The following is a 26,241-nucleotide window of genomic DNA, read 5'->3' as shown; positions in this document are numbered from 1 at the left end:
CTCCGAATCTCTCACATAAACATGAAAGAATCATGAGTTATGAGCACGGCATTATGTTTGTTGTTTAGTGAGCTAGACCTACAGAGGGTCCTACTTGAGAATATTAGTGTGATTAAGAAGCATTTTCCCACTTTTATTTTTGAGGACGTAAACTCTTCTCCAAGGGGGAGTAGTGTCAAGACAAGGGTCATATAAGGGCAAGGCCAGTAAGGAGCCAATGGCTACTGTATGACATACATGGCAAAGGGTCCCGATAGTTGAGCCAAGGAGTTCTACTTAAGGGAGTTGGATGGGAGGAGATCAATATGCGAATGCACAAATTTTCAATTCACCCCCATTTGAACATAAAAACTCATCAATGACTTGTTGTGCTCTCACAATGCACCAAACTTCACATACAACAAGTGATTTGCTCATGTTTGATTTTTTTTTCTAAAGCATCTCATATTTTCACTTTATTTGCATTACATCCCTCACCTGGTAGCATTGACTATACACATCTTATTGAGGGCTGCTAGGATTGTTCTTAGGCCTTATGAAGTTAAAAGTTATCTTACCCCATGCACATGTGTGTGTATGAAGAGGAAAGTGGAACAACTTTTCTATGCATAGACCCCTCCCCTATATACCCTTTAATGGGCATGTGAAAAGAAGGGCCATTTTCTTTACGTCCCGTCTGGCTGTAATAGCAGGTGGAATATCCCCTCTACCTATCGTTCATGATGAGACAACCACCTAGTGCAAGTGCAATACGTGTGTGGAGGAGGTTGAGGCACCCCCAAACGAAAATATTGCAATCTGCACATGATCAGTGGTTCTAAAAATATCGAGGGCCCTCCCAACTTCCAAGGCGCCTTTAGAGGACCTATGGGGAGCCCTCATAATGTCTATCCACAATTTGCTATTTTAAAATTTCTAAAGTTGGACATGTGGATGTGGAAGCCAACTGGCATAAGATCGTTTGTGGCACAAAATGGACAATGGACATGAATTTGAGTAGCCCCAACCCCCCTTCCCAAACTCGGGCGGGGTTTGAGCTCCAACTAGTGCATCCATAACAAGCCGTCGGATACAATCAACTGCCAAAAAGATACCTACTTTTTCATTATGAATAGTATTTGGTGTGTAATGCATGCCCGGCCATCGCACACGTCCTCAAGGCTCAAAGTGACAACAGGCACCCGTCAAGTGTGTTTGAACTTTCGAATCTCGAGGCTAAGTTCTAACACTAACACACAAGTTGAAGGTCACAACTATCCTTATCATTGACTTACTAGAAACCTGATCATTAGGCTATCAGTAAATATGATGCCATCGACTTCGAGCGCGTTTACACGTACGCAGTTTGCTGGAGCTCATTCGGAGTCGTTCCGTTGTTCTGAATCATCAAGACACCCAACGATTAAGGAGTCTCCATCATCTCCGAAGCTCTTCGGCAAGCCCTCTCGGTAACAGAGTGAGTCTGTGTGTGTGTGTGTGTGTGAGAGAGAGAGAGAGAGAGAGAGAGAGAGAGAGAGAGAGAGAGCGCACATTGGCGTCCCGAAACCTTCCATACAGCTGGATCTAAGTCGCCAGAAGTTCAGAAGTCTGTCAAATGGCGCCAGAGCAGCTATTATTGGGGTGCATATACATCATCTTTACGGTTAAAGGAAGGAAACAGCTCTGTACAAAATGCTGGCTTCTCGAAGCGACACCAACTTTTCCTAAGGGAGTAAGTTTACATGCATTGCTTGATTCACAAAGCCTGGTGTCAGCAAGAGCTTTAGAGGTGAGGAAACTAAGCAAAAGTAGATGACACTTCATGCACATTGGGCTATTAGCTAACAAAAATTTTATGGATTATGGGCAAGTAGCCAGGAATCTATGTTGCTGTCAGGTGCAATGGAAGTGTTTAAGGATTTAGCTCAGATCTAGTACTTAGCTCGGATCTAGTACTCCGCACAAACACAAGGGACACTTTGCTTAAGTTGAAAGAACAGAACTGAATTGAATGAAAAAGAGAGACACGAAAAGAGACGATAGCGAATGTCAGGTCTCAACCCCTCAAGGCCCCCCTTTTTCTGTTGTCAGAGCAAGTACTTTCTTAATTTCTTGCACAATGTTGATACAATGACGCTGAATGCTGAGATGCTGATGCTAATGGGTACTGCTGCTAGCTACTACTGAGATACTGAAGAGTACTGAAGGTATTGGGATGCTGAAGGTACTAATGGGTACTGAGGTACTGATAGGCTCTATGTCGACGACGATGACAACAACGACGAGGTACTGATGGGTTCTATGTCGATGACGACGGCGATGAGGAGGAGCTACTGATGGGTTCTATGTCAATGACGAGGTATTGAGGGGTACTGCAAGTACTGATGGGTATTGAAAGTCCTTAGGCTGAGCTAGGTAGGAGCCAAGCCTGATCACAAGGGGTGCTAGATGTTGGGGTACTGTGTCGATGACGACGATGAGGCTATGGCTGAATGTTGAAGGGGCTAGCGATGTCAACTATGATGAGGCTAGGGGTTGAATGTTGAGCGATCATGGGTTGAAAATGCTGGCTGTTCTGGCTGAAAATGCTTGATCAAAAATGCTGATTCATGCTGGGAAAACACTGGAGATCTGCTGGGTCCTGCGGGTATCGCGAGGTGCTACTGCATCCCCTGGGTCTTTTGCCTTCCCCAAGCGCCCGAAGGCATGCACATATAGATGACTTGAAGGCTCGTCGAGCATTCACAAATCAGTCCCCCACGACCAAGGAAATAATAGGCTGAAACTAACTTATTAATAAATACCATGCTAAGGGTCCGTTCACAAGCGGTAAATGCCCAAATGCTGGAATGACTGAACTGTGCAAGAGAGGGTATGCAACTATGACCGACTTGGACATGCATGTCCTGCTAGAGGCCCACAAAGTGCCAGGCTAGGTCCTAAGCTAATGACTCATGCTAAACTATAGCAGAAGCATGTCCACGTAGCGCAAGTGAAGTGCACACGGGACATCCCCCTATTAAAGGTGAGGGATGCTTTCTGTACTTCTGATGCTTGTAGATGCATAAACCGATAAAAATTCCTCCAAACGGGTGGATACTGCAGATGTAGGTCTAGTGCAATGTAAACACCGACCATACGAGTTGCCAGGCAGGCTTATTACTCTCGCAGAATACTATCCTTGATGGTGACTTTGCCTTGTGAGCAAGTACTACCACTTGAATAGCCCTGTTGTGAAAACATTGTGGGTGAAGATGAAAGGTAAGGGTGCTTGGAGGTATTTCCAAGGGTTGCTTGTTGACAGAAGTGGATGCACACTACATGCGAATGCGAATGCAAAAGAGGGTTAGGGATCTTTTCTCCAACTCCTTCCATATCCGCATACTAGGTAAGAAAATCTTGGTATTCAAGATCTGGATTTTCGTGGATCCGATGTTGATCTTCGTTCAAAGACATAGCGATGAAGACGGGAGCACGCGCGATGTGCGATGGACTAAGGGTGGGAGTAGCTAATAAGTCTGAGGTCGGGACACGAAGGTTCTTTGAGAAAAAAAAGCGAGAGGTTCTCTTGGGTTCTCGGCGGTTCTTCCCTTGAGTTCGCGAAGCCGAAGCACGAACAGAGCTTTGATACCAATGTCAGGTGCAGCAGACACAGAGCTTTGATATCAATGTCAGGTGCAACGCACACAGAGCTTTGATACCAATGTCAGGTGCAGATTTAGCTCAGATTTAGTACTTTGCGCAAACACAAGGGACACTTTACTTGAAAGAATTGAATTGAACTGAACGAAAGAGAGAGACACAAGAGAGAGAGAAAAGAGACGACATCAAATGTTGGGTCCCAAACCCTCAAGGCCCCCCTTGCTCTGTTGCCAGAGCAAGTGTCACAAAACGGGAGCGTACACGAGCACTTGAAAATCTGAAAATTAAAATACTTTGCAAATGTGAGAGAAGGGAGAAGATCGACACAGTATTGGGGACCAGAAGATGGGGTGGTCCCCCCCCCCGTTAAGAGCATTCTTTTATTCAGGGAGAATTCGTATACAAGCACGAGAACCCGAGGAAACCCCTCCGTTCTGTAATCTTAGACCCGAAGGTCGTGCTTTCCCATAAAGGGCTTGGGCGCAAGGCCGTTCTTTCCGGTAAGGGACTTAGGCACTTTCCCGTAAGTGACTTAGGCGTGAAGCCGTACTTCTCGTGAAGGGCCTTCCCGTAAGACGGGAGATTCCTGCAAAACAAACCACACAAACACGCGACAACAATTCGTATGGCGAATCCACAATAGATACCTATCGCTCTTGCGCGGGAAAAGCGACTTCCGTGCTTCGTAGTCTCGCGATCTCTTGCGGCAGAGTCTTCTCTTGCTGACGTTGGTACCCCCTTTGAGTGAGGGCATGTGGTGCTTTTATAGCTCCTTGGCCATGGCACGAATAGCTGCTCGCGTAGAGATCGCGGTCGGTTTTTTTTTTTTTTTTTCGCGCTGTTCTACCCGAAATAGGGAGAGAGAATTCGCTGGCTGGTTTTGTTGCTTTATCTTCTAAGTGGCTGCCCACTTATAAAGTGGGCGGCCGTCATATTTTAAAATTGGTATAAACCTGCCCAAAAACTCAATAAAACCTTATAAGTTAAAACCAATGCATTTCACAACACTTCCCAGGCGTCCCTGGATGCAACCACATGCACGAATGCAATGCAAACATAGATTCTTTGCGAGAAAGCGTTTGCCTTCCCGCGATTGTTCCTGCTTTTCGTAAAAAGCTTCATTGAACCCATCTTTATTCTTGTGCTTGCGTTCTTACGCGTATTTTCTTACTTAGTTCGGATTTCCTCCTTAGCCTACGGGATGCCCCCTTACTGATGCACCCGTCACCCATCATGTGACGCATCAGGGACACTCGTAACCCGGCCCTTTCCACCGAACGTACGGAAACTCCTTCGGGATGTTTACCGTCACCCATCAAATGACACATCAGAGTTGTCCGTCCCTGATGGCAGTTCCTCTAGCTACAATCTTTTAACAGTTCTTAGTGCACATAATAAAATATCCTAAAAAAGAAATTAATCATTAAAAATAAGAAAATAGTCCAATTAGCAACATCCCTCTGGCTTCTAAATAGTTGACCTCAACTGTAGTGCTTGGACATATACCCCCAGTATCTCGGGATAAGCTGCTAATTCCTCCTGCGTCATCCACTGAGCATCTAGATTCGAGTAGTTCTTAAACTTAACCAAATACTTCCGTGTTATCTTTCCGGATTTGAGAGGCCGCTTACTATCTGCTCCGGTTGGAGTATTTCTTCTGTTTCCTCAACCTCAGGAGGTTCCTCAGCACTAGGCTGGCTTGGAGGCGGTCCCACATACGGCCGGAGTAAACTGACATGGAAAGCATTATGGATCTTCCAATTAAGCGGTAGCTCTATTCGGAAGGTGACATCATTCACTCGCTCAGTGATCTTAAACGGCCCATAGTAACGGGTAGAAAGTTTTACCACTTTCCCCTTATGAGACGCTTGTTTCTTAAGTCTTACCTTCTCAAACTTGAGTAAGACTAACTGTCCGACTGTTAAGTCTAGATTCCTTCTGTGCTTCTCTGCAGCTTTCTTATGCTTTTCCTGAGAGCGTAGAATAGCTCTCCTAACTTGCCCGTAGGCGATGTCCAAATCCCGGACAAACTCATCTGCTGCAAAGATCTTATCCTTAGTTAAAAGCAAGGTTGTCCACGTCCGTCGAACGGAACGATCCGTCCGTTCCGTCCCGTCCCGTCCGTCCCGTCCGTCCCGTCCGTTCTGTCCGATCGAAAAAAAAATGACCGTTGGCGGACTTTTTTGACTGTTTTTACAGCCGTTTTGTAGCGCCACGTGCTGGCAGTTTTTGAACGCTAAAACTTGAACGTTGGGGGCCTTGGAGCCTTGGCCCTTGGGGCATCATAAGCCAATGTGCCATCCCACCCCCCCCCCCCCCCCCCCCCCCCACCAACATCCACACACACACACACACACACACACACACAAAGCCACATGGGCCATGGCCATGGCACATGGAATTTGAATTTTGAAGCATGCTCTCTCTTTAACCCTCTTCTCCCTCTCTCCTCAAAACCTATATAAGGTTGCCCACCCTCTCTTCTTCTCCATATATCCCCCCTCTCATTCATCTCCTTACCTACTCAAGCTCCCTCAAGCTCTCTCCATTCATCAAGGGCCAAGGCTTCAAGCTTTGGCACTCCATCAAGGCTTCAAGCTCCCTCATCTCCTTCAAGCTCTCCATTAATCCTTCAAGCTCTCTTCATCTCCTTCAAGCTCTCCATTATTCCTTAAGCTCCCTTCATCTCCATCCATCTCCTTCAAGCTCTCCATTACTCTAAAGTTCTCTCATCACTCCCCATCCCTCAAGCTCTACATAATGCCGCCCGCTCTTCATGAAGCCTTCAACAAGCATTGCCGCTACTTTGAAAGGGTGAAGAAGCAGCAAAATGTTTGCAAATGGTATTGCAAATATTGCCCGAAGACCATGACCTCAAGCTCCACCCGCCTTATCATCCACTTGACCAAGATGGGAGGGGAAGCGGGTCCTTGTCCGAATATCCCCGACGACATTCTCCAAGAGTGCAAAGCAAAGTATCTCCCCTTGAAGACGCGCAAGGCGGTTGCAAAGGCGTCGGAAGAGGTGGTTCCGCCCGACCATGATCTCTCCGATTCGGGAGAGGATGCTTCTCCATCAATGTCCGTTGCATCCGGCGGCGCTACCATGGCCTCCACCGAGGGTGGTAGCGTCTCAAAGAAGAGCAAAAGAAGTCATGGTGGGCAGCCTCCAAAGCAAGCTACTCTTGCACAAACGGTGGGTGAAACTTCCAGTCCATTGTCTTTCCTCAAAGAGAGGCAACGACAAGCGGAGATAGAGATTGCACGCACCATCATTGAGTGCAATCTCTCTTTTCATATTCTTCACACGGATCGTTGGAAACGCATGGTGAAGGCTATTGCCGCGGTTGGTCCATGTGAAGGGTGGACGGGAGTGTCATACCATGACATGCGCACCAAAAAGCTTGATGAAGAGAGGGCACGAATCGACAAGTCTCTTGACCCCGTGCGTGCCGGATGGGTAAAGTATGGTTGCTCTATTCTCACCGATGGATGGAGTGACCGCAAGAAGAGGGGAATCATTAATATCCTTGTCTCATGCCCTCTTGGCACCTACTTCTTGCGAGCGGTTGATGCGGGAGCAAGGGGGAAAAAGGTCACGGGTGCCTTCATTTACCGCCACATTCGTCAAGCCATAAAAGAGGTAAAATTTTTTATTCCACTCTCAAGTGTCTACTATTTTCAATTTTGTCTTTTGCCTTGGCTCTTCTCACTTTCCCTTCTTTCTCCATATGTAGATCGGTCCAAGCAACGATATTCAAGTAATCACCGACAATGCCTCCAATTGTACTTCCATGGCCAAAAAGCTAGAGGCGGAGTATCCACACATAGTATGGACTCCATGTGCATCACATTGCATTGACCTCCTCTTGGAGGACATTGGCGACCTACCTTGGGTGAAGGACATTCTATCCCAAGCCCTCTCCATCGTCAACTTCATCAACAAAAAGGTGAGAGTACTTGCGATATATCGCACTTACTCCGGCTTGGAGTTGAAGAAGCCTTCCGCAACACGCTTTGCCGCTATGTGGCTCCTCCTTGAGCGCCTCTATGATGTGCAAACCAACTTGCAAAAGACAATGGTCTCAGATGAGTTCAAAGCATGGATTGAAGAAGAGACCCAATCATCCCAACAAGATGCAAAGGCCATCCAACGGCTTTGCTTGAAGGAGCAGTTTTGGCAAGAGGTCAAGGGTCTTGTCATGGTGGTATTGCCATTGTATAAGGTGCTTCGGATGACCGACATGGAAGGGTCTACCATAGGTCTCCTTTACCACTTCATGGAGGAGGCTTACAAGGAGATTGAGAGATCCACCATTCTTGATGGAGCACCCGATAGTTCACGGTAAACATATCACCTTATGATTTATGTACATTGTAAGTTGTCTTTTTCTATCTACGGTTCTACCCTTCCATGCTTGACTATCTTTCTCTCTCTCTTTGTAGTGATGTGTTGGAGGACTCTCCAAAGAGAGATGACATTCTCTTCCTTGTTAAAAATCGGTGGGATTGGATGAGGCGACCAATCCATGGCTTTGCCGCCCTCTTGCATCCGGCTTTCAAAAAGCCATCCATCTTTGCGGATCAAGCACTTCAAGAGGAGCGCGACAAGTGCCTTCCAAAGATACTCAATGAAGAACACCATGGAGAGTTTCTCCAGAGTCCAAGAGCTCATCAACTATGGAGACCAAAGAGGCACGGCATTCGCTTCCTCGGTGTGTTGGAAGAGGGATTCGTTAGTGAAGCCTCTTTTTTGGTGGGAATGTTTTGGCTATCAATTGCCTCACCTTCAAAGGGTGGCATTGAGGGTTCTTGGACAGGTATATCATATATATTAATAATTATACATAATACCATACCATAAATTATAAATTTATAATCTCAATCATGTCATCATTTGACATTCATCATTCATGTGACATAAGTCACCTCTCAATTGAAAATTCCCACAATTCAAATCTCATGCCTCTCTTCTATCATCTATGTGCTCTAGGATTGCTCATGGGGTGCATGTGAGCGGAATTGGTCGGCGTATTCTCTTATACACACCAAGATCCGCAACAAACTTTCTACGAAGCAATTGGAGCGGCTTATCTATTGTCGCTCCAATTTGCGCATGTTGAGGTCCATGCATGAGATGCCCATGGCTAGGCAAGTAATTGAGTTGGCTACATCATACTCTTTATTTATGCTTTCACATGTATGATGTATCATGTGCTCATATTTTTGGCACGCCAAATTGCTAACTCGACTAATCTTCTTGCATGTTGTAAATGACAAATAGGTGAGTGTAGATGAATGCAAGCTCTCCATTGAGACTCTTAAGAGTCTCAACAAAGATCGCGATCCAGAGGAGGAGCAAATATTTCGAGACCTCTACTTGGAGTTGGAGGAGATTGATCACCGTGTCTCTCGCACACGGTCCCGCAAGAAGGTGGTTGTGCGAGCTTTGGCAACTACAGGTAGAGGAGCTTCCACTTCGGTTGCTCGTGGGAGTGGAAGAGCGTCGGCACGGACACCCAGGTCCTATGTGCGGCGAGGCTCGGGTAGCGGATCTACTATGGCGGACACCACTTTGGAGAATGTGTCCATTTCTAGGCCTGCGGATCCTAGAGAGCCAGAGTTTGATGATGAGGGCAACATCCTTAGTGAGGGAGATTATGGTCTTGCATCTAGTGCATCTGATGCAAGTAGTGATGAGGATGATGCAGCTACCTCTAGCTCAAGCTCTAGCTCAAGCTCGGACCACAACTCCGGTGATGAGAGCAATATGAGCACTTAGAACTCTCTCTTTATGCTTTAAAGTTTGCACCCATGGGCCATGAGACTATGAGTTGTGTGACATGTCACTACTTTTTTGTACTACTTTTTGTCACTTGTATCTCTCGAGCCTCGACTCTCTACTTATGTAATGAATTATGAAATCAAATGCAATCATGATCATCTTTTTTCGAACATTGCCGTTTCCAATGTCCATGGCCAAATCTTTAATGTTCTTACTTGTAAGACATGTCCTTTAAGTTGTATGTACTTAATACTAAGTAGTTACTCATAATAGAGTAAAAGCTCTGAAAAATATATGATTTATTTTTTTGCATCGTACGTTACTTCAACGTACGTCTAATTTTTTTTAGTTCGATTAGTACCGCACGTCTTCGTACGTGTAACCATCGTACCTGACCGTACGTGTCAACTATGGTTAAAAGGATGGGTGGAAGCAAAGGCTTACCATAGAGAATCTCAAAAGGTGCTTTCCCCGTCGATGAGTGTATGGTATTGTTATACGCATACTCGACAAGAGGCAAATATTTCTCCCAGTCAGATTGCCGGTCTGACACATAAGCTTTTAACATATCCAATACTGTGGAATTGGCTATCTCACTTTGCCCGTCCGTTTGAGGATGGTAGGCAGATGAAAAATTCAGCTTCGTACCAAGATTATCCATCAAGGCACGCCAAAAATTTCTTGTCATGCGAGGATCTCGATCACTCACAATAGACTTAGGCATTCCATGATGCTTAAAGATCTGTGCCAGAAAGACCCTAGCCATATGATCTGCTTTTATCGTTTTCTTGACTGGTATAAAGTGTGCTTGCTTGCTAAACCTGTCCACAATGGTCCAGATCGCGTCATTTCCCGTCTGAGTTCTAGGGAGGTCCATGATGAAGTCCATGGCAATACTTTCCCAAGGTTCATTAGGCACAGGCAAAGGTTGTAGCAACCCAGGCGTCTTATGCCGATCATACTTCACTTTTTGACAAACCAAACATTCCTTGACATACTTATCAATGTCTGCTTTAAGGCTAGGCCAAAAGAAATATCTTTCCATTGCTAAGGTCGTAGGGAGAATACCCCGATGACCCGCATAAGGCGAAGCGTGTGCTTCATCCATGATCTTCTTTCTTAATGGTTCCGCCACACATATGGCCTGATGGTGGTAGAGATAACCGTCCCGAATGGAATAGGGAAACTCATTCTCTCCACGATGTAGCTTTTCCCAAATAGTGGAGAAGTCTGAATCATTCGGATACAAATCCGGTAGTGCTTCTAATTCTTGGTGATACACCGAAGTGATAGCGTTCACCCTTGGCCGCCTAGACAATGCGTCTGCGACCACATTCTTACTCCCAGCCGTGTGAAGGATCTGGAAGTGAAACATAGACAAAAAGTTTGCCCATCTCATCTGCTTCTCATATAGTTTCCTTTGCGTAAGAAAATACCGCAAACTCTGGTGATCAGTCTTGATCACAAAATCCGCTCCTAGAAGATAGTGCTTCCAGTTGGATAAGGCGTGAATCACAGCCGTGAGTTCCTTTTCATAGATTGATGCATGCAACTCTACATCCTTAAGCCGTCTGCTTTCGTAGGCCACTGCATGGCCTTCTTGGTTTAACACTGCTCCGATGCAATCGCCTGAAGCATCGCAGTGAACCTCAAATGGTTTTCTTAAGTCAGGCACTATCAAAATAGGCCCATGGCTTAGCAAGTACTTGAGCCGATCAAAAGCTCCTTGTTGTCTCGATCCCCATCTGAAAGGAATCTTCTTCTTTGTCAAGTCATGAAGTGGTCTTGCTACATGAGCAAATCCTCGGACAAACCTTCGATAATATGAACATAATCCCAGGAAACTACGTACATCATGTACTGTAGTGGGGAATAGGCGAATCTTCTACCACTCGGATCTTGGCAGGATCCATACTCACTTGATTGTGAGAGACTATATGGCCGAGATAGTGTATCTCTGAGAGAAAGAACTCGCTCTTCTTTGCATTCACATGCAACTCATGCTTTCGCAATTCTTGAAACACTATGTCTAAGTGCTTCCGATGTTCCTCTTCTGACTTAGAGAAGATGAGTATGTCGCCAAAGAATACTCCCGTAAAAGCCCGATACGGGCTGAAAATGCGGTCCATCATGCGATTGAACGTCGCAGGAGCATTGGTCAAGCCGAAAGGCACTACCAAAAATTCATATAGCCCAAAGGTTGTGCGGAAAGCAGTCTTATGGACATCCTCAGGGGCGATCCGTATCTAATGATACCCACTCTTTAAGTCTATGCGACTAAAGACACTTGCACCCTGCAACTTATCAAGTATATCATCAATCCGAGGAATCGGAAAGCCATTCTTGATCGTGATCTTGTTTAAAGACCGGTAGTCTATGCACATTCGAAACGTGCCATCTTTCTTCTGCACTAGTCGAACTGGAGAGCAGTAGGGTGAAGCACTGGGCCGTACTAACCCTTTCTCTAGAAGCTCGTTGACTTGCTTCAAAATTTCCTCTTGCTAAGCAAGACTCACCCGATAAGGGGGTTGATTGGGAGGCAAGCTACCCGGTATGAGATCTATGCGGTGATCTTCCGGGCGTACCGGAGGGAGTTCATTAGGAAGTGTTTCCGTGAAACAATCCTTGTACTTTTCAATAAATTGAAGACGCTTAATTTCGAGACTAGAGAGAGAGTCCCCACTAGTTTTATCCTTTGCAAAAATCAAGTAAGCAGAAACACACTTCTTCATTTCTTTCTTAATGGAGATATGGCTCACAATTGGGAACTGCCAATCTCCTGCATCAGCTTGAATCTTTATTTTCTTACCCCCATGATCAAAAGTGAGGGTCTTTTCCACATAATCGGGAATAGGTGTCATGTGAAAGTGCCATGGCATACCCAAGATGATATCACATCCCTCGATGGGTGCCATCAAAAATGATTCGCGGTCCTTGTACTCGCCAATCCGAAGATTGAGCTGTCCTTGCACGGGAGTTGCATTGGTTGTCAACCCCTCGAATGCCGATCCGGATGTAACCGGTGTGCCAAGCTGAGACGGTGTGAGGCACAAACGTTCCGCAGTATCCAGGGAGATGAAGTTATCCTTGGATCTTGGATCATAAAGAATCAATACTCGCTCGTTGTTCAAAGACCCCCAGCCCTTCAGAAGTTGACTCTTTCCTTTCTCCGTTTCTGTGTTTCCTTGAACATCTGGAATTGAGTTCGAGCTTGGCGGTGCGGGTTCCTTCCTTGCTTTTTCTTGCCTCGCAGAAGCTTGTTCTTGCCGTTGCTGCTTTAGAGGGCAGTCCGGTTTCATATGTCCTCTCGCCACAGTAGAAGCATCTTTCTTCCTCTCTGAAAGTTTGGAGTTGAGTAGGAGAAAGATACTTAGTTCGCTTGCCAGTTCCCTCTGGCTTCTTAGAATGATCATCGTCTCTAGATGGAGGACGTTTTCTTCCTTGGCCCCCTTGGTCATCGTAGACCCCTCTTTGTCTTGCACGGTAAGTGCTATGCTCCATCTTTCTGGGCGTCCCAGTTGAGTGCAAATCCTCAGCAATGATTGCTGACTCCATCATCCTTTGAAGAGTATCATGCGGATACACCTTCATACTCTTTCGAAGCTGCGGTTGGAGACCTGCTTCGAACTTTCTTTTCTTTTCCTCGTCGGCAATCTTCATGAAGGGAGTGACCTTCAGAAGAACCGACCAATACTTGTCCACATAGGTCGTTACTTTTTCATGTTCCTTCTGGGAAAGCCAGTCCCATTCCTTCCGTATGTCCTGCTCGAAGTCAGGTGGAAGAAATTGTTCATAAAATTCAGATCTGAAGCTCTCCCAAGTTCTGGCTTGAGAACCTTCCAGAATCTTGGCTAGCCACCAATTACTTGCCGTTTCCTTGAGGTGCATCCCCACATGGCGTAATTTGGATCTTTCTGTGAAGTGCCCATTGGTAAAGGCGACTTCAAACTGTCTGATGAAGGACAGTGCTTTGGAGATGTCTCTCCGTCCATTGTAGGTTTCGAACTTGATGTCCTTGTCGCCCGATTTGAAGACTCTCATGCGATGTTGAGACTTGCGACCATGCTTCTTGAATCGAGGCTCATCTTTAGGTTGATGAAGAGTAGTAGTAGTAGCGGCTTCCTCCTTCTGACGAGATGATCGAGAAGTAGAAGTATAATCAGGATAGTAAGATGGAGATGAGATAGAGATGTCCTTGCTCTCGTCTAGCAAAGAGAGCGCTTTTTCCTGGCCTTTCCTTGGAGTAGGCCGTTCATTACGATCCGAAGATCCTTTGTGCACCTCGGCACGTTCTTCTTCTCTTGCCTCCTGTGGTCTCAAGCCAAGAGTGTTGTTTGGATGCTTGACTGCATCAGTTCCATTCGTTTTCTTCATTCCGCCCAAAAGCTTTTGGACGTCTGGCAACAGTAAGATTTGTTGTAGCTCCGCAAGCTGAGCTTGCACTTGTTGAAGCTCCTCTTCAACGCTTCTCCCTTGGCTCGACATGGTTCTTCCCGTTCTTCCCGGAATCGTCCTTCTTTGCAGAGAAAGAGAGGAGTCCGAGCTCTAATACCACAAAACGGGAGCGTACACGAGCACTTGAAAATCTGAAAATTAAAATACTTTGCAAATGTGAGAGAAGGGAGAAGATCGACACAGTATTGGGGACCAGAAGATGGGGTGGTCCCCCCCCATTAAGAGTATTCTTTTATTCAGGGAGAATTCGTATACAAGCACGAGAACCCGAGGAAACCCCTCCGTTCTGTAATCTTAGACCCGAAGGTCGTGCTTTCCCGTAAAGGGCTTGGGCGCAAGGCCGTTCCTTCCCGTAAGGGACTTAGGCGCGAAGCCGTACTTTCGCGTAAGTGACTTAGGCGTGAAGCCGTACTTCCCGTGAAGGGCCTTCCCGTAAGACGGGAGATTCCTGCAAAACAAACCACACAAACACGCGACAACAATTCGTATGACGAATCCACAATAGATACCTATCGCTCTTGCGCGGGAAAAGCGACTTCCGTGCTTCGTAGTCTCGCGATCTCTTGCGGCAGAGTCTTCTCTTGCTGACTTTGGTACCCCCTTTGAGTGAGGGCATGTGGTGCTTTTATAGCTCCCTGGCCACGGCACGAATAGCTGCTCGCGTAGAGATCGCGGCCGTTTTTTTTTTAATTTTTCCGCGCTGTTCTACCCGAAATAGGGAGAGAGAATTCGCTGGCTGGTTTTGTTGCTTTATCTTCTAAGTGGCTGCCCACTTATAAAGTGGGCGGCCGGCATATTTTAAAATTGGTATGAACTTGCCCAAAAACTCAATAAAACCTTATAAGTTAAAACCAATGCATTTCACAACACTTCCCAGGCGTCCCTGGATGCAACCACATGCATGAATGCAATGCAAACATAGATTTTTCGCGGGAAAGCGTCTGCCTTCCCGCGATTGTTCCTGCTTTTCGTAAAAAGCTTCATTGAACCCATCTTTATTCTTGTGCTTGCGTTCTTACGCGTATTTTCTTACTCAGTTCGGATTTCCTCCTTAGCCTACGGGATGCCCCCTTACTGATGCACCCGTCACTCATCATGTGACGCATCGGGGGCACTCGTAACCCGGCCCTTTCCACCGAACGTACGGAAACTCCTTCGCGATGTTTACCGTCACCCATCAAATGACACATCAGAGTTGTCTGTTCCTGTGGCAGTTCCTCTAGCTACAATCTTTTAACAGTTCTTAGTGCACATAATAAAATATCCTAAAAAAGAAATTAATCATTAAAAATAAGAAAATAGTCCAATTAGCAACAGCAAGTGCTTTCTTTATTTCTTACACAATGCCGATACAATGATGCTAAATGCTGAGATGCTGATGCTAATGGGTATTGATGCTACTGATGCTGGGTACTACTGAGATACTGAAGAGTACTGAAGGTATTGTGGTACTGTGGATACTGAGGGGTAGTGCGGGGTGCTGAAGGTATTGATGGGTACTCAGGGGTACTGAGATACTGATGGGTTTTATGTTGACGATGACGACGACGACGACGACGACGAGGTACTGATGGGCTCTATGACGACGACGAGGAGGTACCGATGGGTTCTATGTCGACGACGACGGTGACGAGGTATTGAGGGGTACTGCAGGTACCGATGGGTACTGAAAGTCCTTATGCTGAGCTAGGTAGGAGCCAAGCCAGAACACAAGGGGTGCTAGATGCTCGGGTACTTTGTGGACGACGACGATGATGAGGCTATGGCTGAATGATGAAGGGGCTAGCGATGTCGATGGCTGGAATCTGCAACCAATACGAGGCTAGGGGCTGAATGCTGAGCGATCATGGGTTGAAAACGCTGGCTGTTCTGGCTGAAAACGCTGGTGCTCAAGGTCTGAAAACACTTGATCAAAAACGCTGATTCATATTGAGAAAACGCTGGAGATCTATTGGGTCCTGTGGGTATTGCTTAGTGCTACTGCATCCCTTGGGTCTTCTGCCTACCCCAAGGGCCCAAAGGCACGCACATATAGATGACTTGAAGGCTGGTTGAGCAGTCACAAATCAGCCCCCACGACGCAAGGAAATAATAGGTTGAAAATAACGTATATCAATAAATACCATGCTAAGGGTCGGTTCACATGTGGTAAATGCCCAAATGTTGGAATGACTGAACTGTGCAAGAGAGGGTATGCAACTATGACTGGCCTGGACATGCACGTCCTGCTAGAGGCTCACATAGTGCCGTGCTAGGTCCTAAGCTAATGACTCATGCTAGACTGTAGCAGAAGCATGTCCACGTAGCGCAAGTGAAGTGCGCATGTGACAACTGCATCATGGCTTCCCAATATTTACAAGGTTGTCTCTATGGAGTCGTCTTTTCTCCTCGCGACGAATACAAATGATCCTGCCATCAATGAAGGAAAAATGCCAATAGGCTAATATCAAAGAGGGCAATGTGGCAAGGAATTACACAAGACACCCACACTCTTTAGGTTATCTGAGGAAATATGCCAGAGTAAAGCGAAGCAGCGACATCTATTGCTATTGGATATAGCCATCATTTTGACAATAAATGGGTCCTCTTTTCATGTCTGAGTGGAGGCCTTGCGTCTGCATTGCATCCAACCTGATCTACTTGGGAGCTGGGAATACAACTTTTGGAGATTTTAAAGAAGCTTGACCTAAATGTCTCAGAATTTTTTGGTTGGAGAAGTCTACTCTTTCTTGAGAACCTGTGTGCAGCTAACTTGTGATTTCAACTAGGCAGTGTAGCTTCTCAACTTTGCTGCTTGCTTGAAGCCTTTTTGGAGGTAGAGTGTCTAGAAGACCTACTGTAATGATCTTGTGCCAAGTATATGGATCACTAGAGTCTTATCCTCCTTTTCTTTGTTTCAATCTCGGCAAGGTGTGGTGCTCCAAGCCAATGCAACATTTTGTTTTTCTACCCTGAGGTGAAGAATATGATCACCTCTTACAAATCTGCAGTGCAAAGGCATTTGGCTGGCTAACATGAGAAAGCAATCGAGGTCCCATGTAATAGACTTGGACACTCCAAGTCAAGAATCAATCACAACAGCACCAAATAACCACTTCAAAACAATTCACAGATCACAATAGATTTGCACTGGCCCGGCGGAGTTCCGTGCCTAGAGATATTGGCCCCAAAGACTGGCGCCCCTTTCGGTATTTCTTTATGTATTAATCAATGATCAAAGTACAAGAGAGCGGTTAGGGTTTCACTCTCAGACTTTGTGTCCAGATGCTTTGCCGAGTGTAAGCCCAAACCGCTTATTTATTGTTTACAAGGGATGCTGAAAGCAGAGCCCCAAAAGCTTCAAATCAAAAGCCTAAAGAAAAGCAAAGGCTCCTTTTCTCTCTCAAACTCAGTTGAGTTTTAAATAAAAGCAAACCAAATCCTCTCTCTCTCTATTCTTCAATTTTCGTAGCCAAAAGCTGATGCAAAAAGGCTGAAAAGCCGCCGTAAAATCCGGATGCTGCCACGTCATCATGCCAGCGTATTTCACGGAATCAATTTCTGTTGCTAGGGTTAGGGTTAGGGTTTATGGCAGATTTTAGGGTTAGGGTTTCTGGCAGATTTTAGGGTTTGCAGGTTTTAGGGTTAGGGTTTGTAGAATTAGGGTTTTCAGCAGCAGTCAGGGTTAGGGTTTCTAGCATGCTCTCGGGCAGACACGTCATCACTTTGTGACATACCCCCCTCGTGAAAGCATTGTAATCGCCCTCGATTACGCCTGCAAAACAGATAGAAGCCATAAACTGTCTTAGCAAACACTGATTGTTAGTACCTACGTACTAGGAACACACATCTAGCACATGTACCAAATCGACAGTCACATCACACGACATCGCTAGACATCACAGGACATCACATGACATTCAACATTCATTCGGATCTTAGACCAGATTTATCGGCAATGTAGCTAGCAATCGCATCTAGATCCAATTGGGACCTCATCGATGTCCTATTGACTAACCCCTATTGCAACCATGTCTATTCGAGATCAATCAGACCAAAATGCTGCAGTCATTTTCGTCTATCAATTCTTGCACTTAAAAGAAGTCAAGAACAAATCAGTATCATAATCAGGAATTCCATTTCATAAAGCCATCGAGCAGAATACTGTCAGCTCTCAATATTCCTGAAGCTCAAAGAGACATCAGTGACTTTAATATCAAAATCGAGGCATCTGTTGACAAAGGAGCGGAGTAACTCCCCTCTTGTGCATCCCACTGCACCAGATCTCCGGCCAAGTTGAATTCTGGGTTCCATTTGGAGTAGACTATGCTAAACCAAAAAGATCGAGGTAAAGTTTCACAATCTGAGGAGTATCTGCTAGGTCCTCCTCCTCCATCCACTTCGCATCAAATGCAGGATAGTTCTTGAACTTAACCAAGAACCGCCTTCGGACTTTACCTTTCTTCGTATCCTTATGTGCCAAAATTTGTTCAGGAACAAGGATCTCCTCGTTTTCTTCCACTTCGGGTTGCTCATCAGGCTCCCCATCATCAGGCACATCACCTTTAAAAGGTTTCAAGAGACTCACATGAAATGCATTGTGAATCCTCCAAGTATCAGGCAGTTTCAGTCGAAAGGAGACATCATTTATCTTTTCAGTGATCTGGAAAGGTCTGTAGTATTGCATTCTAAGCTTTGGAAAAAGCCTCTCTTTTCCCTTTTTCTTTCTTAGGCGTGCCTTCTCAAAACCTCCTTCAATTTCAAGTCGCGATGATGGCGATCCGCTGCCTTTTTTTGTCGTTCTTGAGACTTCTGCAAAGTCTCGCGAACCTTGGCAAAAGCCGTATCTAAGTCTCGCGTATATTCATCCGCTTCAAAAATCTTCTCTTTCGTGCTTAGGAAGGGTGGAACCTTCGCAGCACTTTCAACAATCTCAAATGGCGCCTTCCTAGTTGAAGAGTGTATCGTGTTATTGTAGGTAAATTCCACCAAAGGTAAGTGCTTTTCCCATTGAGTCTTTTGATCCGAGATACAAGACTTCAATAAATCTAAAACCACTGAATTGGCAATCTCAGATTTGCCCGTCAGTCTGCAGGTGGAACGATGATGAGAACTGCAACCGCGTGCCAATGTTCTCCCAAATTGCCTTCCAAAACAAACTCGTAAATCTGGGGTTCCTGTCGGAGACAATCGTCTCAGGCTTGCCATGTAATCGGAAAATCATCGTGACCATTCTGTGTTCTCGGGATATCTAAAATGAAATCCATTGCAATACTTTCCCAGGGGCGGGTGGGCATGGGTAAAGGCTATAACAATCCGTATGCTTTATGCCTGTCAAACTTGACCTTTTGGCATACTAAGCAACTGTGCACAAACTCTTCCACATCCTTTTTGAGTCTCGGCCAAAAGAAGTATCTCTCTATCCCTTTCATGGTGGTAGCAATGCCGCGATGACCCGTAAAAGGTGGACAGTGGCATTCAGTCATAACCTTTTCCCTCAACGGTTGTGTAACGCACAACATGGTTTTTGTCATCAAATAGCCATCCCGAATGGAATATCCTGCTGCTACTGTCTCCCCATCCCGTATCCGTGTGAAAACGTCTGCAAAATCTGTATCTGTGGCATGCTGGTCGACCATATCCTCGAAGCTCCTATGATGTATCGCAGAAAATAGCCAGAACCAACGGCTTCCGAGACAAAGCATGTGCCACCACATTCTTCTGTCCCTGCACATGGACAATCTAGAAGTGAAATTGTGACAAGATGTTCGCCCACCGCATCTGCTTTTCCGAAAGCTGCTTCTGTGACAAGAAGTAGCGCAAACTCTGATGGTCTGTAAAGACAGTAAAATCCGCTCCGAGTAGGTAATGCCGCCACTGAGTAAGAGCATGGATAACCGCCAAAAGCTCTTTCTCATATATCTGTGCTCTCATCTCCGGCCTTGAGAACAATCGGCTCTCGTAAGCAATGACATGGCCTTCTTGCATTAAGACCGCACCCAGATTATGACCACAAGCATCAGAATATACTCCAAATGACTTCTGCAAGTCCGGCAAAGTCAAAACTGGTCCCGTAGTCAATTTCTCTTTCAATGTCTGAAAGGCAGTCACCTCTGTGGATCCCCACGAGAAAGGGACTCCTTTCTGTGTCAAGATATGCAAAGGGGAAGCAACCTCTGCAAACTTTCGAATGAACCGCCTGTAGTATGAACACAGTTCCAAGAAGCTTCCAACTTCATGGACATTCTTCAAATCGGGCCAATCACGGATAGTGTCTATCTTGGCCGGATCCATTTGCACTCCTGCTGCTGAGACAATGTGTCCCAAAAAGTGTATCTTTGAAGCAGATGATCTCTGTGTTCTGCCTCATTCTTGGAGAAAACAATGATATCATCGAAGAAAGTGCCAACAAATAGCCTGTACGCTCGAAAAATCTTGTCGATCATCCGGTTAAATGTTGCAGGAGCATTGGTTAAGCCAAAAGGCATCACCAAAAACTCAAATAACCCAAAAGTCGTCCGGAAAGTTGTCTTGTAGACGTTTCCCCGCGCGATTCTGATCTGATGATATCCACTCTTTAGATCAATCCTGCTAAAGCTCGAGGATCCCTGTAATCTGTCGAGTATGTCATCGATTCTAGGAATCGGAAATCTGTTCTTGATGGTGATTTTGTTGAGAGCTCTAAAATCGATGCACATTCTCCAAGATCCGTCTTTCTTCAAAACCAACAACACTGGAGAGCAATACGGTGAAGTACTAGGTTGGACAAGACCCTTTTCCAAGAGGCCTTTCACTTGGTTCATAATCTCTTCATTTAGTGCTCGGCTAACACGGTAAGGTGGCCGGTTCGGTGGCGTGCTTCCAGGTATCAGATCAATGGTATGATCTTCAGGCTCTCTAAAAAGCAATCGGCATGAGTGTGGAGAAAAATCTTGGCGTTCTTTTGTTCAGGTCAAAACATATTCGACGTTTATCCATCGTCAGTTCTCTCCCAAAAGAATGAGTAAAGAAACTAAAGTTCATCAAGTACAATCTCTGAGCCCTTCATTTGTCAAAGTCGCTTTCTCGGCCCGGTAGTCAACCACGGCGTAGTTCTTGTGGTACCAAGGGATTCCGAGTAGAAGGTCACTCGTGTGCCCTGAACACCCCTGTCATTGCAAACGAAGTTTGCCAATGCTCGGTGTAATGGCAATATCCCGTATCCGGGTGCCAGTCGAACTACCTCCGCCTGTGGCATCAGTCTGTCGGGCGTAATTTTCCAAATCGAGCCGCCAATTTCAAGTGAAAAGAAGTTGGCCTTGGCTCCTTCAAAAGAGCTTCCTGATCCTTCACTTTGCCCTAAAAGCGGCAAAGTTTGTACTTTCATTCATTTGATTCGGTGCAGGTCCCACGCCATGTGGTACCAGTTCTGCTTTTTATCTGCCTTTTTTGCCACGTCTCTCAGCTGCTTTAGAACTTTCTAGCATTTCTTCATCTTGTTCATTCGGTGCCTTGTTAGGGCACTTCGCGGAGATATATCCATGTTCCCCGCATCCAAAGCACTTCCCCTCCCTGGTGAAGCGAGCTCTCTCCTTAGGAGTAAGCTTCGGTCGTACATCCTTCTTTTTTGGGTTGCTCTTTCTCTTTCTACTTTCATTCGCTGAAGTCTGTTCAGCTCGTCGTGTCATGACCTCATCGGTGGGGTAGGTCAGACTACCAGAGTGAATGGCAAAGCCCCGTTTCGCATGACTGATCAACTCCTGAATAGAAGCTGACTTCTGTTCCAAGCAGTGATCTCGGATCTCTGTAGGTAGACCCAAGGTAAACCGCTCAATCTGTTCTCTGAACGAGATCTTCTTGAATGAAGAGGCAGGTAGAAAAGAGCTCCAGAATCTCTCGCAATAAGCATCCACTGTATCCTTCTTGGTCATCCGAAGATGGTTCCAAGCAGCTCGTATATCGCGTTCATACTCTTGCGTCAGCCAAGAAGAAATAAAAAGCTTCTTAAATTTCAGCCATTTAACTGGCGCAGTCTTGTTTAAAAGAAGCGTGGACCACCAAGTTCAAGCATTCCCTGTAAAGGAAGAGGTAGCTCTCCGAATCTTGGGTGCTCTGAGTAGCGTCCTCCCGCGAAAGCGATGTCAAACTACTGTATAAAAGACAAAGCCTTCGAAGCATCTTTGTATCCTGAAAAAGTATCAAATTTGATCGACTGTCCACCTTCCTTAAACTCTCGGTCTTCCTTACTTTTATCTTCCAGAAAGTCATATTGGTTGGCTTTATAACAATTCTTCTTGTTCGCATAAAAGTTGCCGTCATCAGAGTCTGAACTGTCTATAGACAATGAGTGGATCCTCAAGCTCAGAGCCTTTGCTAGAATTTTGTAGGATGAGTTGAGGATGGTGATGGGTTTGAACTGAGTCCTCTGTAGAACTGTCACTCACTTGGCGAGATTTAGACTTCTTTGCCTTTTTCTTGCCCTTTCCGAAGCGTTGTTTCTTGCTTCGCTTTTTGCCTTTTCTGTCTTCTTTGCTCGAATCTGAAGAGCTAGAAGAACTGTCAGAAGAAGAAGAAGAAGAAGAACTGGGTACTCCTTCAAATCGAACACGCTTCTTCTGTTTCTTTGCCTTGTCAAATGTCGACTGACGACCGAAATAACCCGAGAAGTCAGTGCCTTTCTTTTGCTTTTTGCCGTGCTTTTTGGCTTTCTTCTGTGCGTCAAAAAGCTGAACAATCTGTGCATCAACCACCTCTTCTAATTCCTTCTCTGAATATCGCTTGTGATCAGAAGGTTTCTTGAGAGTGGGTTTCGGGGGTGGTGTAGTGGTTTTCTGCCACTGCGCATGCACTTCCTGAAAAGAAGTCTCGCTCATATATTTTGCCAATTTCGGATCCTTCGCAAAACTGAGCATCATCTTTGTTGCATCGCCGATCAATTGACGACGCTTCATCTCTCTTTGCTCCGCCTAAGTAGGCCGAGGTGGGCCATACTCTCTGCCGGAATCTTCGTTGTAATCCCTGCCCGCATCTTCGGATGCAAAAGGAGTCGACTGATCCTTGCGTGAAGCCATAGGTGCCGCGGAAAAAAAATTGGGGATCGGATTTCCCGTAACAGAGAAATCGGCCGTGCTTTGATACCACTGTAACAGACTTGGACACTCCAAGTCAAGAATCAATCACAAAAGCACCAAATAACCACTTCAAAACAATTCACAGATCACAATAGATTTGCACTGGCCCGACGGAGTTCCGTGCCTAGAGATATTGGCCCCAAAGACTGGCGCCCCTTTCGGTATTTCTTTATGTATTAATCAATGATCAAAGTACAAGAGAGCGGTTAGGGTTTCACTCTCAGACTCTGCGTCCAGATGCTTTGCTGAGTGTAAGCCCAAACCGCTTATTTATTGTTTACAAGGGATGCTGAAAGCAGAGCCCCAAAAGCTTCAAATCAAAAGCCTAAAGAAAAGCAAAGGCTCCTTTTCTCTCTCAAACGCAGTTGAGTTTTTAAATAAAAGCAAACCAAATCCTCTCTCTGTCTATTCTTCAATTTTCGTAGCCAAAAGCTGATGCAAAAAGGTTGAAAAGCCGCCGTAAAATCCGGATGTTGCCACGTCATCATGCCAGCACATTTCACGGAATCAATTCCTGCTGCTAGGGTTAGGGTTAGGATTTATGGCAGATTTTAGGGTTAGTGTTAGGGTTAGGGTTTTTGGCAGATTTTAGGGTTTGCAGGTTTTAGGGTTAGGGTTTGCAGAATTAGGGTTTTCAGCAGCAGTCAGGGTTGGGGTTTCCCACATGCTCTCGGACAGACACGTCATCACTTTGTGACATCCCAACTGTAGCGGCTCTGTAAGCTAGTTAGTAGTCATACAAACGTAGTTGCGGGTGTGGGTGTTGGCTAGCTTATAGTTTAGTCTAGAAATCACCTAGAAACTTCTGAGAAGGGGTTTGATGACATTGATGCTTGATGAAGGTGGGGTTAATGTCAAAGGTGCAACAGAAAAGGTGATTAGGGTCACTTCTCCTCCACAAGTCAGTACCCTCAGTACCAGTGCCTAATACCCGCAGTACCATCAACATCCTTGGCGTTTTTGCATTAGCGTTTTTAGCCATGACTAGCAGATCATCAACGTTTTCAGCCATTAGTAGCAGATTTGCATCGTCGTTAGTTTTCAGCCTAATGTTATTTGGAAGTTGCAAATTTCAGCCCTAGTTCCAGCTTTTTCAGATTCAGCCCTCATATCAGCTAGCGTTTTCAGATTTCAGCCCTGGCCTCATCGCCATTTCGCAGTATCAAGTCAGCTCAGCTCTAGCGTTTTCAATTTCTAGCCCTTAGCCCCGGAGATCCAAGCATCTATCGCAAGATCCCATCAGCATCTCAACATCTAGGACCATTGTATCGGCATTTGTGCAATCTACAGCAAATACCTCTCTAGCGATAGAGAGGGGGGGCCCTTGGAGGGAAGTTTCCAGTTTGGGACCCCATCTGATGTTAGTCTTTTCTCTCTCTCTCTCTCTCTCTCTCTCTCTCTCTCTCTCTCGCTTTCTCTCTCTAACACTCACAGAACCTTCACTCTCGGTTTCATTCTCTCTTTTCTCTCTAGTCTTTGCACATCTCTCATGAAGTAAAGGAACTCTCTCATTGAGTAAAAGAAACCTTGAGTACGCATTGGGCACTCATGCTGAGCATTCACCATCAATCACTTCTGCTGCACATTACAATATCAAGGATCCAATTTCGAGATTCTTGAACCGCAAGACCTATCTCAAAGTGACAGTTGTAGAGGATATGTGCTAGGTGCAACGGAATTGAAATGGTTGACAAGATCGAGACTTTACACTTCACAAATCTTTACTTGTAAGGTGTAGCGGAATGAATGTTGAACTTTGCTCAAGATGAGTGCTCCGAACTGTGCTCAAGGTTCCTTTTACTTACGGAAGGGAGAGCCTTCCGTTCCTTTAGTGAGAGAGTGCAATGGACACGAACAAAGTGAATGGACGCTGTGAATGGAAGTGCATGAGACTGAGAGCTAGAGAGAGGAGAATACGACACCAAAGACATTGTAAAACCCTCCTCCGAAGGCCCCACTCTCTATGGCGAGAGCGGTCTACTTATGATTGCACAAATCTCTACAATGCCTGGACTTGCTGATGATATGGACGACGATGTGGACGACAACGAGACGGGCTGAAACTGAAAATGCTAATGGCTGAAATCTGCAAATCTTTATCTGTTGAATTTTGACTCTATGTTAGTGACGATGTCGATGGCCGATGTGACGACAACGCGCTGAAAACGCAGATGCTGAAATCTGCGTTTTCCAAGCTGAAACTGCAAACTTTGCGGGATCGGACCGTGCGGCAAGGATTTGCTGCGGGAAGGTGAGGTCTGCGAGGTTTGGGGGTTCTACTGCGGAGTCTGACTGCTGAAAACTGAAAACGTTGGTGCTACTGCTGCTTCTGTCGCGAAGATATGCAAAAACGCTAGGTCTTTGGCTGATCCAAAAATGCTAGGCTGATTTAGGGTTTTGCGGTGGAAAACTGCTAACGCTAGGGCTGATCTGCTGTTGTGGGGGAATCTGCTAACGCAGGGCTGATCTGCTGTCTACTGTTGCCGTGAATCTGCAAGTGCAAAAACGCTAGCTGATCTGATGCAAAAACGCTAGGCCTTTTGTAATGCTAAAAACGCTAGAGTTGTTGCGGGGTCGGTCTTGCTCAGAAGTTGCCTGTTGAGCAAGGTGCTCCTGTTGCCTCTTCTGCCAGAAAGTGCTAGCGCTAGGTTTGCTTATATACAAACTTAGCAAAATTGCCCTACCTAGTTCCCAACAAAAGTCACTTAAAAATAATAAGTGAAAAATGTCAAAAATAGGAAAAATAGGTCTATGCACTGTAAAAATGCTAGTAGCTACTGATGGGATCTGACTAGAATCTGATGGTCATCTTGTGTGCAACCAGAGGATATGCATCTAACTTAAGTGTCTGGACATGCACGGTCTGCGAACAGACTCACAAAAGTGCCAGATCACTTCCTATTCTAGACCGACTTGACTGAACTAAACCCTGGTCATGCTGTCGCTTGTCCACGGACACATAGGGTTGGATGTGTCTCGTGACATCCCCTCCTTTTCAAAGTGAGGTACTGGTACCGAATAGTACCGAATTGTATGGCGTCGAGGGAGATCGCCATTAGAGTTTGGAATCCTGGAAAGGACTCTTTGCCGGCCCACTCTGATGTGTGGGTCGTGCGATACTTGAACTTCATAAAGATCTACAATGCCTTCTTCTTTGGGCCGTGCCGAAAGCGACACAAAGTCTTCTGTGGCTCCTTCGATGCTTCAACTTCGTCGATAGTCATGTGTCTACCTGCTTCAAGAATCTCCGAGGTTGAAAATTCCTGAAACCACTTCCAACACAAAAACATGA

The 26,241-nt window shown here is 45.7% G+C and overlaps 1 protein-coding gene and 1 pseudogene across 5 annotated transcripts in view; both read left to right on the top strand.

Moving 5' to 3' along the window:
* Positions 1-1,271: 1,271 nt before the first annotated feature.
* LOC147440100 (uncharacterized) overlaps positions 1,272-26,241 on the top strand; it is a 59,235-nt gene continuing 34,265 nt past the window's right edge. Inside the window, exons 1-2 of one of the 5 annotated variants that reach the window (XM_086483856.1) lie at positions 1,306-1,456; positions 1,558-1,711. Coding sequence is in view for 1 of the 5 variants with exons in the window: in XM_086483854.1 (XP_086339980.1) it covers positions 1,306-1,448 (143 nt within the window). In the remaining 4 variants the exon portion in view is untranslated. Of the gene's footprint in view, positions 1,457-1,557; positions 1,769-26,241 lie in introns of all 5 variants that reach the window. The other 4 variants (XM_086483857.1, XM_086483859.1, XM_086483854.1 and 1 more) reach the window with 4 other exon arrangements.
* LOC147440101 (uncharacterized) lies at positions 6,006-9,411 on the top strand (annotated as a pseudogene).

Source organism: Adiantum capillus-veneris, chromosome 16 (assembly GCF_014529385.1).
Source record: "Adiantum capillus-veneris isolate H3 chromosome 16, ASM1452938v2, whole genome shotgun sequence".
NCBI lineage: Eukaryota > Viridiplantae > Streptophyta > Polypodiopsida > Polypodiales > Pteridaceae > Adiantum > Adiantum capillus-veneris.
This window is presented reverse-complemented; position numbering and strand designations above follow the sequence as displayed.